Below are 15601 nucleotides of genomic sequence, written 5' to 3'. Positions count from 1 at the left end.
CACACGGTCGGACATTCCGACGGAAAATGTCCGATCGGACCGCGTTGTCGGATAATCCGACCGTGTGTGGGCTCCATCGGAACTTTTTCCGTCGGAATGTCCGACCAACAAAGTTTGAGAGCTGGATATAAAAAATTTCCGACAGCATGATCCGATCGGACTTTGTCTGATCGTTTGTAGAGAATTCCGATCGGACATATTGCCACGCATGCTCAGATCAAATTCCTAGACCAAAGCTATTGGCTACTAGCCTGAACGTAGTCCCGTCGTAACTAAATTATGTCATCATGTTATGAACAATTGGATTTTCCGACAACTTTGTCCGACCGCGTGTATGCAACACCAGTTTTGGACAAAATCCGTCGGATTTTGTTGTCGGAATGTCCGACCGTGTGTACAAGGGCTTAGAGCTGTAAAGATGTGCAACTCCCTGCCACAGCTGGTGGTGTCAGTGGGGAGCATAAATAAATTCGAAAAACGCTTAAATGCGTTTCTTAGACTCTTACAACTGCTTCTCCTGACTGGTTCTTCTTATATTTAATGAAAGAACTACCACCCGTCACCAACCTCACGGTCTAGCTCAAAAAAAAAGAAAGAATAGATGTGCAACCACTATGCTGTCCATATTCTAGGCTCCCCGCTTTACAGGACACATTTTTTCCACATTCCAGTCACATCTGTGACATTTTCACTCCTAAGAAAATTACTATCCAAGGACAAACATACAATGAAAGATTTCCTACAGAAAACAATCCACGTTTACATTAAAAGAGCTTATCTGGTGATGAAACCGCTTTCCATTCCCCCCTCACTGTGTAGAACATGGGATAGTATGCTTAACATGCCAAGCGATACTTAGCAAGAAATAATTGAGTAATGAAGCTGTCCATACGTGAATGCTGTGTACATTAACCTCTGTCGAAGCATGGTGCCCTTCTAATTTGAAGCAAAGCTCTTTGAGACATGTACCATTTGTCCTCTGAGTGACATACAAGGGACACTGTTGTCCCTTATTAGCGAAGTTTGTAAAGGAAAAATATATTTAATTAGGTCTTCAGTCATCCACAGCAAAACAAAGCGGGCAAATGCCACTTATGGAAGAGTCCAAAGAAAGAAAAGTTATTTTCAATATGTCATAAATAGGGATGAGTGAAATGATATCCCTGAAAATTTGGGCAAAAATTGGGAGATTTTGGTGTAACATACTGGAGTCAACAAACAAAGCAAAATAAAGTTGGATTCTGATGGTTTTAAAGCTGAATTTTAGGTATGGTAATTTTTACATAGTTATGTTGGTACAGCTTGGACCAATGTATGTAACTATCTATGTGCCATACCTATAGGACCTCCTGGAAGCTACTCCAGTGATCTCCACTAGCTTTCTGTTCCTGTGGCGAGTGGTTTCCCTGCTGCCTACTGAACATAGGAGGTTGCCCACTTGGCATGGGCCCTATTCAGAGAACACTTTGCATTTTCTCTATTAATGCAAAGTGTTCTCTCATTGGACAATGTTGAAATTGTGACACCACTGCCCTGCTGCTTCACCTCTCACAAGCAGAAAATGCTTTGCATTCACCGAGAAAATGCAAAGAGTTCTTTGAACGGCGCCCGTACACGAGTGTCCCGCATGGAGCCCAGAAGCTAGTGGAGATCACTTTAGTAGTGGCACGTGCTACAGTAGTTTCCATGTTCCACGAGGATCCCACAGGCTTATACATACTTTTGTCACATGTTAAAAGCCCTCATGGTGGGACTTTTAACGGCAACATATAAACTTGCACAAACTTGAGCAAATTAGAAATATTATAAAGTCTTTATTGTTATTACAAAATATAAAAATTCCAATACATATTAACCGCTTCCCGCCCACCGTACGAGGAACGACGTCCTCAGCTCTGAGCGGGGATATCTGAATGATGCCTGTAGCTACAGGTATCATTCAGATATCATCTTTTAGAGCCGGGGAATCTGTGCACCATAAGAAAGATCATAGCGGCTGTTCCACCTCTTGATCGTTCGTACGCCCCCCCCCCCTCCCGCCGCCCTCTGGTGCTCCTACCGACTCACCGCTGCGATCGGTGAGTCGGAAACAGGATCCGCCGGCCCCAGATGTTCTTCGTAGAGATTTCTGGCGGACCAGATGGTCACTGGAGTCTCCATGATCGTCGGAGGCGGAGCACGATGTTATGATGTCACGCCCGGCCTCTGCATTCAAACGAACGGCGCCGATTCAGATGGGAAGCCAGGAAAGTTTTTTTTAATTTTATTTCAGGCTTCCCAGCCTAGGGGTGAGATGTGGGGTCTTATTGACCCCATATCTTACTGTAAAGAGGACCCGTCATGCCATATCTCTATTACAAGGGATGTTTATATCCCTTGTAAAAGGAATAAAAGTGATCCAAAAAAATTTTGGGGGAAAAAAGTGTCAAGCTAAAATAAATTAAGTAAAATTAACAATAAAAAAAAAATTAAAAATTGAAAGTGCCCCGGTCCCCTTGAGCTCACACGCAGAAACGAATCCATGCGTAAGTCCCACCCACATGTGAAAACGGTGTTCAAACCACACATGTGAGGTATCGCCACGAACGTTAGAGCGAGAGCAATTTTGGTCTTAGATCTCCTCTGTAACTCAAAAACATGTAACCAGTAAAAAAATGTAAAGCCTCGCCTATGGGGATTTTTAAGTAGCGAAGTTTGGCACCATTCCACGAGCGTGTGCAATTTTGAAGCGTGACATGTTGGGTATCTATTTACTCGGCGTAACTTCAGATTTCAAAATATGCAAAAAAATTGGGCTAACTTTACTGTTTTTTTGTTTTTTTTTGTTTTTTTTAAAGCACAGAAATGTTATTTTTCCCAAAAAAACGCATTCGAAAAAAAGCTGCGCAAATACTGTGAGATAAAAAGTTGCAATAACCGCCATTGTATTTTCTAGGGTCTTTGCTAAAAAAAAAATATATAATATTTGGGGGTTCTATGTAGTTTTCTAGCAAAAAAAAATTATGATTTTCACATGTAGGAGAGAAATGTCAGACTTGGCCTGGTAGGCAAGTGATTTAAACTACTATATTTGTCACTTAGGCCAAGCTGGACTATGTGCAAAAATTACCATACCTAAACTTCAACTTTAAAGTGATTGTAAACTCTCGCTTTTTAGTTTTATAAAAATAACAAAACATGCCTATACTTACCTGCTCTGTGCAATGGCATTGCACAGAGCAGCCCTGATCCTCTTCCTCTGGGATGCCCTGTCAGTGCTCCAAGCCCCTCCTCTTCATCCGGTGCCCCAACAGAAAATCGCTTTCCATAGGAGCACCCGCGCAAGCTTGCTCCCGAGTTCTGCTGCAGCGTCCTCCGACACAGACAGCAGGACTCGGCCTCGCCCCCAGCTCCCATGCTAAGCTTAGCAGTTCCTTCTGCTGACCCCTACATCACTACACGTCAGAGTAAAGATGTAGAGGTTGCCACTAGGAACCATTGATGACTGATTTAGGAATTTAACCAAACTGGAGCAGACAGAATCAGGAGCAGCTATGCACAGTCAAAAAAGATCATAACATGAATAACTTAAGACTAATAAAGTCCATAAAAAAAAAAAAGGCCACCACACGGGAATAGAAGCCGAGTTCCAGCAAAGCCGGAAAAAAACATGGAGAGAGGCGCCTCTAAGTGTAGGAATAAAAACAGCTTTAATGGTAACATCCAAATGGCAACTCACATGTGTACAGATTACAATTGGCACATCAATTGTAAGGGGTCCCAAGGGGTGTCATCGGTGGAAATTGTATTCCGCTCTGCAAACCATAGATCTCTGGATAAATAAACCCAACCATTTGTAAAAGAGGGCAAAACACGTTGGACTAATTCTTCCCCAAACTTCATAAAACTTCCACAGACACAGGAAATCAACACTCCGGAAGTGCCAGTGATGCCTCCTAATCAAATCATCATTCTATAACATTGTGAACAACATTGAATAAAAGTTACAAAAAGTGAACTTTTACAAGAGCGAATATCCTAGCTGACCAAGCAGAATAAAATTGACAAAGCCCTAATGTAAACTCCTATGTATATGAAGCATCTACGGTCAATGAAGAACAAGGATAGTCTTTGATGATTAAGTGGGTGTACCAACAATAAGAAAGCATGCAGCTAAAGCAGAAAGCCATTAATGCTTTGAACAGTTTATGATCTTTTGTTCTTCAGCAACAACATTGAACAACGTTTATAGCTCTCAAGAATTGATTGAAATAAAAAGCTACAGAAAGGTAGAACAAACCGTTTCTAAAGCCAGTACTTGATGTAGAGGACTATAAAGCAAGCACTTGGTGACCTTGAGCCATGCTAGGGCAATACACTGATCAAGTAATTAGCAGAATGAACAATGTTCCAGACACTCATTACAGAAAAGGATACTATGTATCTAAAAAAAAATTTTTTAAAATAATAATAACAAAAAGGAACATTATGGTTGTCTCCAGCCAAACTTTTTATTAGCTTTAAAAAAAGTGGGGAAAGATTAGCATCCTTCTTAGGTTTCATTTGCTGACTGTGACCCCATTGAAGATCAATTTTGCTCTCACTACTTCTATAGGACAAAACAAAAGGAGAACAGGTGTCATCAGGGTTGGAGGTAGCAATATACAAAGGTTCCAGCTCATACCAATGCTTAGATTGCCATTTCTGTCCTGGTTGATGATATTTCTCATCTCTCTCACAAAGGGAGAGACATTCTCCCCAATGTGGAAACAGACAATAAACACCTGACAGAGGTTCGAAATCATCCAGAATGTTAAGGCTGGAGCTGGGCTTTAAAGTGAATGTAAATTCATTCTGAAGCCTTGTACCTACAGGTAAGCCTATAATAAGGCTTGCCTGTAGGTTCTATGATTATCTCTTAAACCTTCATAGTTTAGGAGATATTCATACTTCATGCGGCCGGGGATGTCACCTGCGCATGCGCTCTAAAGGGATGGTATACCCGCGCCGTCCCTTCAGAGCTCCGTGCCACGGTCCGCAACTCCCGAGTGCATGAGCTTCCTATTCATCCATCTAAGCAGCCAAGGTTGCAGAGAAAGAGACTGATAAATCTATGTCCTCAGTCACTTTTGGCAAGGGGGGGGGGGGGGGGGGTAAGAGTGAACCAGTCAGGTAGTCTGTATGGGGCGCTGTGATTTCTAATAGCAACCCTGCCAATCCCTACTAGTCCCCAGGTGCAGTGCTGGAGACAGGCAGGGAGGCGAGTAGAAGATAAGGAGCGCAATGTTAAAAACATTAACAGTTTAAATAGCCTTAAAGCCCCTTTCCTTTTTAAAAGCCCCAGACATTCCTAAAAGGCACCTCTGCCTTTTTTTATCAGGACATCAATATGATGCACCCATTTTTTTTTTCTGGTAACCTGCTGGGAATCCACAGGAGGGTTGCCCTGTCTGACGTGAGCAGCCTAAATTGAGCTCTTTTATTTTTTATTTTTTTTAACTGTAGGCCACAATGATGTCATAAATCCCATGAGTCTTCATGGACATTTTATTTTTTCTTCTTTAGGAGGATAATAGGGGCTTTCTCAGCTAAGCACACGTTCCAGTCTGCATGCTTGAGTTGAGGGCAGATGGATTCCAGGAAGTAAATGCTACACAACTCATCTGCCCTTACTCAAGATGGCTGCAGCAAGAATGCTAGTAGGGTTTACTAAGTGATTTCTCAACAAAATAAAGCATGGAGACATGGATGGATAGGAGTTTGCTTTGAATATTACAAAAGGAAGTAAACTTCCTCTACTGACTTTTACCTATAAGTAAACCTATAATAAGGCTTACCTTTAGGTAGTGTAAATATCTACTATATGTGAGATATAACATTATATGTAGCCAGTGACATGAGTGGTGCATGCGCTCTGAAGGAACAGCCACCCATGCTGTTCCTTCCGAGCCCTGTGCCATGAATGGCGGCTCCCGTGCCCATGCGTGAGAGTGACATCATCGCGGCTCCGGCCAGGCACAGAGCTGAAGCCTGCAAAACCCCAGAAGCAAGAAAAGCGTTACATCGCAGACATTGCGGTGCTGGAACATCTTCGTTTCAAGGTAAGTTTACCATAATGTGCTAGTATGCAATATGCTAGCACAATATGACTTTACCTTGCAGGAGGGAGAAAAAAAAACGTCCAGCAGTATAGAACCACTTAAAAGAATGCTCAGATACAGTTACGTTCTGCTTTAATCAGTACAGTAAAATACTGTTTTCTTACCATGAATAAAAAGTACAGCCTAAGCTCCACTATGTAACCTACAACTTAGGCTAAGATGACATGAAAACCTGGGGAAAATGTGGAGTTCTCCTTTAGAAGTCAAAGCTTGGACAAATAAGTCAGAAGAAGCATGCAACCAGAGAAATCTAGACTAACAATTTAACTTGTTCAGGTTAATAACTTGAAAAGTACCAAAGAGAGCTACCCTTATATGTTCATTTTAAGTACAGGTTACCTTTAATACATCCATAGGTCATATTTAGACCATCTGATTGCACCATCTCTACAGCTGAAAACCAGATATGTCAAGACTTACAAGATACCACCTATGTGACCTTAACAACAAGATGAAGTATGGGCTACATACGTCAGGCCATCCTCATTGTCGGGGTGGTAATGTCTCCGAGTGGTGTTCTCGTCATCAGAAAGCTCATCAGCATTTCCCTCCTCTCCAATCAGAGGCTTCATCACTTCCATTTCTGTGGAACAAATCAAAGGCAAAAGCAAAGTGACTAGAGAGAATTAACCAAGTGAAAAACACCACAATTCCTTATATGACTATGTCTGAGGCTGGGAATTTCCATATAGAAAGCTCACATCCCAACTAGAAACAAAACCTAGATGACCCAGTTGCTCCTTCCATAAAATGGTTAGAATTTGACATTTAGGAACCAGAAATGAAATCACAGTGAACCTGTAAAGATCAAAATACGAGTGACCACTGATTTGTCTTTAAAGGCGTATTACCTAGACAGTTACTGCCTCGAAGAAAGCATGCAGGAGAGGAGTCCAAACAAAAAGTTAACCCTAACTGATTTGGCATTTAGCTTCAAGCTGAAGCCTTGTATATTTTAAACAATTCTCTCTTTTCTAAAGAAAAATAGGGTTTTATTACAGCTTACCTGTAAAATCCTTTTCTTTGAAGTACATCACTGGGCACAGAGCCATAGTAGTTACTATGTGGGTAATAGGCCACCTTGGTATGGTACACTTAACTGTTCCCATGCGTGGTTCGAAGCACTCACACTATAGAAACGAACCGGACCAAGGGGGGTGATGCTTGGGCTTGGTTAAAACTGTCAGTGTGAGTGTACCCCAAGATAATATTAAGTTAAAAACAAGGATTTTCTTATCGTAAATCATGGGACACAGAGCCATAGTAGTTACTATGTAGGTTATAGGCCACCTTCAGGTGATGGACACTGGCACACCTTAAGACAGGAAGTCCACTCCCTATATAACCCCTCCCACTACTGGGAATACCTCAGTTTTTGTAGCAAAGAAATACACGTGTGTACTAGAAAGAAGGGAGGGACCTCTGTGTCTCAGATGTACTTCAAAGAAAAGGATTTTACAGGTAAGCGGTTATAAAAATCCTATTTTCTTATTGTACATCACGGGACACAGAGCCATAGTAGTTACTATGTGGGAAGTCCCATAGCAATACCAACTGAAGGGAGGGAGACAACAAAAGTAGGGCACCAAGAGACTGCAGTACTCTGCGCCCAAAGGCGATATACTCATGACCTTTTAGATCTACTTAATAGAATCTGGTAAAAGTATGGACTGAAGACCAAGTTTCGGCCTTGAAGATTTGAGCCATGGAGGCTTGGTGATGCACTGCCCAGGAGGTACTAACAGCCCTGGTGGAGTACCTTTAATATAAAAAGGTTGAACTTTCCTCTTTAAATTAAAAGCTTGAACAATCCCTTGACAAATCCATTTAGAAATAGTAGATTTCAATGCTGCCTGTCCTCTCTTAGGACCTTTAGGCAACACAAACAAAACATCTGTTTCATGAACCTGAGCAGTCACCTTCAACTAGACCTTGACTGCTCTCACTACATCACAAGAACGTAGTGACCTTTCTTCCGCAGAACAGGGATCTGGGAAAATGAAGGTAGAATAATATCCAAGTTCAAATGAAAACCTGACACTACCTTTGGAAGAAATTTAGGATGAGGATTCAATACAACCTTATCCTTGTGAATAATCAAATATGTCTCTTTACAAGAAAGAGCAGTCAACTCAGATACCCTTCTTGCGGAAGATATGGCTACCAGAAATATGAATTTCCTTGGTAAAAGGACCAAGGGAATATGTCATATCGGCTCAAAAGGCTGTTTCTGTAATGCTGACAGGACTAAATTCAAGTCCCAAGGCTTCAGGGGTGACCTAACCGGAGGATTAAGCCACGTTACCCCCTGAACAAAGCTACGAACCAGAGAGTGCGAAGCAAGTGGTAGTTGAAATAATACCGATAAGGCTGAAACCTGGCCTTTGATAGTACTTAAGGCCAGTTTCATTTCTAATCCCATCTGTAGAAAGTCAAGTATCCTACCTATGACATATATTTCCTGGGGTGCCAACTCCTGGATTCACACTAGGAGACATATGCCTTCCAGACTCTAGAATATATGACCCTGGAGGCCAGCTTACTTGCATTACCCGGAGTAGACACTACTGAACTTGATAGCCCACGCTTCTTCAGAATGTGGGTCTCAAAACTGTTAAATTTAGCGTTTGTAAAGGTAAAATGGAAAGTTGTTGATCTTTTTCTTGAACCTGGATGCAAAGAGATCCACGTCCGGAATTCCACATCTTTGACATAATGACAGAAAGATGTTAGGGTGAAGAGACCATTCTCCCGGGAGCAACTGCTGGCGATTCAAGTAGTCCGCCTGCTAATTCTCTATTCCTGGAATGAAGACTGCTGATAGGCAAGGTATGTTGTTTTCTGCCCAAGTTAGTATATGCGTCACCTCTCTCTGAGCCGCAAAACTTCTCGTGCCCCCTTGGTGATCGATATAGGCCACTGCTGTGGCATTGTCAGATTGGATGCTAACTGGACAATTTTGTAGTCTGAGCTTCCAGGCCTTCAGGGCCAGGCGTGCTGCCGGAGTATCTAGAATATTAATGGGCAAGGTAATTTTTGATTTGGACGCTTCTTCCAGGACTGCTCCCCATCCCAGAAGGCTGGCATCTGTTACCACCTTTCAGGCAACTGGTAGGAAGCATTTCCCTTTTTGCAGATTCTTGGCTATCAATCACCAACTGAGGCTTTGGCACACCTTTGGGGATAAACGTATTGGGAAGTCTAGAGCTTGGACCTTCTTGTTCCAAGTTGATAGGACACTGTTTTGCAGTAGTCTTGAATGAAATTGGGCATAAGGAACGACCTCGAATGAGGCCACCATCTTTTCAACAATCTCATGCAAAGTCGAATAGAAGGATTCTTCTTTGCTTTGACCACCTGAATGGGTTCCCTTATGGAACTGATCTTTGCCTGGGGCAAGAACACCCTCTTCTGAGCTGTATCTATAAATCAGACCCAAGTATTCCAATCTCTTTGATGGTTTTAAGGAAGATATCTCTAGGTTGAGAATCCAACCTAGGTATTCCAGGTAGCTGACTGTGGTGACCAAACTTTGGTCTAAGCAGGCTACCAACTGGTCTATCAAGAGTAGATCGTCCAAGTAAGCTAGAATCGTTATACCTTGAGCCCTTAATGTGGCTAAAGGGGGAGCCAAGACCTTTGTAAACACTCCAGGTACAGTAGCAAGACCGAAAGGCAGAACTACAAACTGAAAATTAAGATTTTCTAATCTCGAATCGCATACATTTCTGGTGAGCAAGAAAAATAGGTACATGGAGGTAAGCATACTTGCTGTCGATTGATGCTAGCAGTCCTTCACCTTGTAGAATGGAGACCACTGATCGCATTGACTCCATGCGAAAAGAGCGTCTATTCAAAAACCGGTTTCGATCTTTGAGATCTAGAATGGGTCTGACATCTTATTTGGTTTTGGTACCGTGAAAATGTTTGAATAAAACCCTGAACCCTGCTCTTCCATGGGGACAACTGATATCACTTTTTGAGACAAAAGATGGTCCAAAGCTTGAAAGAGAGACTTCTCTTTCTCTGGATGCCTGGGAACATTTGATCTGAGAAAAGGAGGAGACAGGAACTCTCCGAACACTAGTTTGTATCCTAGACATATTGAAGAAGGCACCCATTTATCTTGACACTCTTCCTGCCAGACCCTTGAGAACTGCAGAAGTCTCCCCCCCCCCCCCTCGAGAGAGTAGGGGCGCCCCTTCATAAGGAGGTTTTAGTATTTTGTTGGTTTCCTCCCCCAGAGCCTCTTTTCTCCCCCCGGGGTTGACCCTGAGGTTTATATTTTGAACTTGACGATGGAGGCCGTCGTGATTGCCTGGAGGCTGATGCTCCTGGCACTGGAGAAGAAGTTAATTTAAAATAAAAACAATTAATCCTCTTCTTAACTGGAAAAGGGAACTTTTCCCATTAGAATTTCTTCGGCTGTATTTATCCAGATCATCCCCAAACAGCCGTTCACTGCAAAACGGAAAACTAGCCAGGAGCTTTTTGCATGGTGCTTGAGCTGACCAATTTTTCAATCATAGGACTCTACGCACATGCACCAGCCCGAGCATGAGTCGTGAGGCCTGGAGAATAGAATCTCTCATAACGCCCCTGGTATCCCGGCCAAATCTTGGGCCTACTGATCAGGAATAATCTTAAGCACCAGTTTAAACTGGTATCTTAATGACTGACATACACCGATTGCTGCCAGCGCAGGCTGAGCCACTGAACCTGCCAGAGAAAAATTGTTTTTAAATAGGAATTCCAACTTCTTCTCCTTTGGATCCTTCAGCATTTGAGGATTGTCTACCGTACAAGTCACATTTTTATTCACAGAGGATATGGTGGCATCAATTGCTGGCATCCCCCATATCTTATTAAATGATTCCTCCATAGGATAAAAAGTGTTAAACAGTTTTTTCCTCCAAAAACATTTTCATCTGGATGCTCCCACTCAGAATAAATAAGCTTTTATAGCAATGAATGGATAGGAAAAGTATGAACAGCTTGGGGAGACTTGAGCAAACCCAAACAAGAAGTGGGCTCATCGACTGACTCAGCTGATGGCAACATGAATATGGAGCGGACCAATTCAGTAATTCACTGTGTCCCATGATGTACGATAAGAAAACCCTTGTTTTTACCTTAATATTATCTTAGGGTACACTCACACTGGCAGTTTTAACCAAGCCCAAGCATCACCCCTCTTGGTCCAGTTCATTTCTATAGCGAGTGCTTCGAACCATGCATGGGAACAGTTAAGTGTACCATGCCCGGAACCACTTGGAAGAAGTGTTCTCAGGCATGGTTCACTTGTGGTCTGATACCACCATGCCTAGGCACAGAACTCTCCATAAGTGCCTGAGCACTAAAGCAGGGGTCAATGTAGTCTGGCTGGCAAAGGTGATGATGTAGGTGTGCCCGGGAAGTGCAGTTGGGTGATAATCGAACTTAGGTTTATTGAAGGTGACAACAGATAACAATGCTTGCCTGAAGTGGTTTTCAAGCCTTAAGTTTTTTTATCTTAATGCATTCTCTGCATTAACCACTTAAAGACCAGCCTCGTTTTGAGATTTTGGTGTTTACATGTTTAAAACAGTTTTTTTTTGCTAGAAAATTACTTATAACATTATATATATTTTTTTTTCTAACACCCTAGAGCAGGGCTCGACAAAACCCGGGCGCCAGGTCGCATTGGCGACTAGAAATAGCGACCTCGCGCCTGGGGCAGCACAGCTGGGGGTATCCTGTCTCTGTGGACCCCCCCAGCGTGATCGCGTCGGGCCGTTCCGCCGGCGGCCGAAAATTTAGGCCGCGGCTTTGAGGCCTTCTGCGGTCCTATGATTCCTTATGGAATCTGGCGCCCTCTTGTGGTCGCCGTTGGTATGACAAACCAGTAATTCTAATGAAGCTTCCTCTGAGTGTTTTATATTACCTGCCTTTTCTTCCCTTTATTTAGAACCCCCTAAACATTATATATATTTTTTATTCTAACACCCTAGAGAATAAAATGGTGGTTGTTGCAATACTGTCTGTCACACCGTATTTGTGCAGCGGACTTACAAGCGCACTTTTGTTGGGAAAAATAATTTAGTTAATAAAAAAATAAGACAACAGTAAAGTTAGCCCAATTATTTTTTATATTGTGAAAGATAATGTTACGCCGAGTAAATTGATACCCAACATGTCACGCATCAAAATTGCACCCGCTCATAGAATGGCGACAAACTTTTACCCTTTAAAATCTCCATAGGCGACGTTTAAAAAAATTCTACAGGTTGCATGTTTTGAGTTACAGAGGAGGTCTGGGGCTAGAATTATTGCTCTCGCTCTACCGATCACGGCGCTACCTCCTATGTGTGGTTCGAACACCGATTTTATATGCGGGCAGGACAGGGCGCGTTTAAAAATTATTATTTTTCTTCTTATTTTAACTTTTTTTTTTTTTTCCACTGTTCTTTTAAAAAAAAATGTTGTGTCACTTTTATTCTTATTACAAGGAATGTAAAAATCCCTTGTAATAGAAAAAGCATGACAGGTCCTCTTAAATATAAGATCTGGGGTCAGAGAGACCTCGGATCTCATATTTACACTAAAATGCAATTGAAAAAAAAATTGTCATTTGAAAAAAATAAATAAAATGTCCCTCTAAGAGCTATGGGCAATGGCTTGGGGGGGGGGGGGGGGGGGGGCGGGCGACGGCGCTGCTATCTTCCCCTCACTCGTCTCCATGTCAGGCCAGGGACAGGTCCGGATCGACGTCACGGACCTGGCTCCTAACTTTTTAAGCTGGCTCCTAGATTCCAAGCAAATTTGTCAACCCCTGCCCTAGAGAATAAAATGGTGGTCATTGCAATACTTTTTTTCACACCGTATTTGCACAGCGGTCTTACAAGCACATTTTTTTTGAAAAAAAAAAATAAGACAACCGTAAAATTAGCCCATTTTGTTTTGTATATTGTGAAAGATAATGTTACGCCAAGTAAATCGACACCCAACGTGTCACGCTTCAAAATTGCGCCCACTCGTGGAATGGTGTCAAACTTCTACCCTCAAAAAAATCTCCATAGGCGACGTTTACAAAATTCTACAGGTTGCATGTTGTGATACAGAGGAGTTCTAGGGGAAGAATTATTGCTCTCGCTCTACCGATCGCGGCGATACCTCACATGTCTGGTTTGACCACCGTTTTCATATGCGTTGGCTTCTGCGCGTGAGCTTGTCGGGACGGGGCGTTTAAAAAAAAAAAAATCTTATTTTACTTGATTTTATTTATTTTTACACTGTTTAAAAAAAAAAAAAAAAGTCACTTTTATTCCTATTACAAGGAATGTAAACATCTCTTGTAATAGAAAAAAAGCATGACAGGTCTTCTTAAATATGATATCTGGGGTCAAAAAGTCCTCAGATCTCATATTTGGACGTCTGTGCTGCAGGATCCCCCACCACCCTTATACTAATCTGAGACCAAACTTGATCCAACACTGTGTATGAGTGAGCCATTCTCTCCCTCCTCAAAAGGGCAGATTGACAGCAGCGGGAGCTATTGGTTTCTGCTGCTCTCAATCAAATCCTGTGATGGGGGACAGGGCACGCCCCGATATCTGTGTCAATAGAGCGAGTCCCCTTTGTACGCAGCTAAGACAGGAGGACCAGCAGGGGAACCAAGAAGACGAGGATCAGGGCTGCAGGCAAGTATAACACGTTTGTTATTTAAAAAAATAAAATAAAAAAAAGTTTAATATCACTGTAAAGTCAAACTAAATAATAGATTTTTCTACACAAACTCAGAGTATTTCTAAATCGATCATCGATGTAATGATCAGCTGATCACAGAGCAATTTTGTTGGTTTTACTAGTAATATACTCTACCACTGAACTCAATTATACTTTGTTATATTTTAATATGATACTCCTGTACAAATGTTATTATTGTACAATTGTTATATCTAAGATCCAATAAAAGCTTATTGTTTAAAAAATTATATATATATATATATATCACTGTAAAGTGCGTGCGAAAAGAGCATTGTCAGCCTACGACAGAAAGTGCAGAGTATGGAGACCAGGCACTATTTTAATGAGAGCTGCAGATTTGAAAACAATAAAAATTACATTAAAGAGGAAGTAAACCCTTCCAAACAACTTGGACCTATAGGTAAGCCTAGATTAAGGCTTACCTGTAAGTCCAAGCAATATCTCCTAAACCTATATGGTTTAGGAGATATTTGCCCGAAAATGGGCACCGCTGTCTACGGCGCATGCGCCGTAGACAGCGGCGCGCATGCGCACTAAATGCGGCAAATCCAAGAATGGATTTGCCAAATTTGTCGACTCCCGTGCGCATGCGCGGGAGTGACGTCATCGCGGCTTCGCCGTATGACAGCGGCCGAGCTGCGAGGCGCGACTCCCGTGCGCATGCGCGGGAGTGACGTCATCGCGGTTGCGCCGCTGTGATTCGTCGGAACTGCGAGACGCCACAAGCAACATGGATGCGGCGGACTACAGGGGACAGCGGCGACTTCGCTGGCTCCTGTGTCAGGTAAGTGACACATAATGAGCTACTATGCGATGCATAGTAGTCCATTATGCTTTACCTTTGCAGGGAAAAAAAGAGGAAGTAAACCCATCAGGGTTTACTTCCTCTTTAAAGTGGACTCTTGCTCAACAACGAGAGTGATTCAACTCCCCACCCCTGTCCCAAAATACTTTTGACTTCTATACGGGGAACCTTTTAAAAAAAAAAAAAAAAAAAAAAAGTACCCGCTTCCACTTTTTCAATTCTCGTCTAGGCGAGAATGGCGTGCACTTAGGCACGTCCCCTGCCCATGCTCTCTCCGTGGCTTCCAAGGACACATCACATATCCCAGGAGGTGCAAGACCAGTCCCATAGTACTGAATGACAGGACACCATCTGTGATTCCTCAGGAAATCACATTCGGTTACTATCTATAACCAAAATGGCAGCACTGGAGACCCACTGCAGTAAGAAGAACCAGCTGTTGGAAGACAGCGCCGGACCCCAGGCCCTGGGAATTACTTTATTTTTAGAAGTCAGCAGCTAGAGCAGTCTCTCAACCTTTTCAACACAGAGGAACCCTTGAAATACACTTCCCAGAGTGAGAAAAACTATGGTAAAAATGATTATATCTACAACTCATGATACAATAATATGATTATCAGTGGGAAGAATGCTCCCTAAACTTGTGGCCATAGGGAATATTTCCCCCTTACAGATAGTTAAAAAAATAAAACATTGTCAGTGGGAACTTTTCTGAAAGTCAGAAATTGCTTAACCACCTTCAGACCGGACCATTTTGCTGGTAAATGACCAGAGGTCTTTTTACAATTTGGCACTGCGCTGCTTTAACTGGTAATTGCGCGGTCATGCAATGTTGTACCCAAACAAAATTTGCGTCCTTTTCTTCCCACAAATAGAGCTTTCTTTTGATGGTATTTGATTGCCTCTGCGA

General features: G+C 42.4%; 1 protein-coding gene across 1 annotated transcript in view; it reads right to left on the bottom strand.

The window, feature by feature from the left end:
• The window catches only part of SLC36A4 (solute carrier family 36 member 4), a 389091-nt gene that overhangs the window by 325645 nt on the left and 47845 nt on the right, over nt 1-15601 (bottom strand). The window contains exon 2 of the mRNA XM_077484990.1: nt 6612-6723. Coding sequence (XP_077341116.1) covers nt 6612-6723 — 112 coding nt within the window. The remainder of the gene's footprint in view (nt 1-6611; nt 6724-15601) is intronic.

Source organism: Lithobates pipiens, unplaced genomic scaffold (assembly GCF_037356315.1).
Source record: "Lithobates pipiens isolate NorthernLeopardFrog02 unplaced genomic scaffold, aLitPip1_a1.2 Scaffold_17, whole genome shotgun sequence".
Classification (NCBI taxonomy): domain Eukaryota; kingdom Metazoa; phylum Chordata; class Amphibia; order Anura; family Ranidae; genus Lithobates; species Lithobates pipiens.
This window is presented reverse-complemented; position numbering and strand designations above follow the sequence as displayed.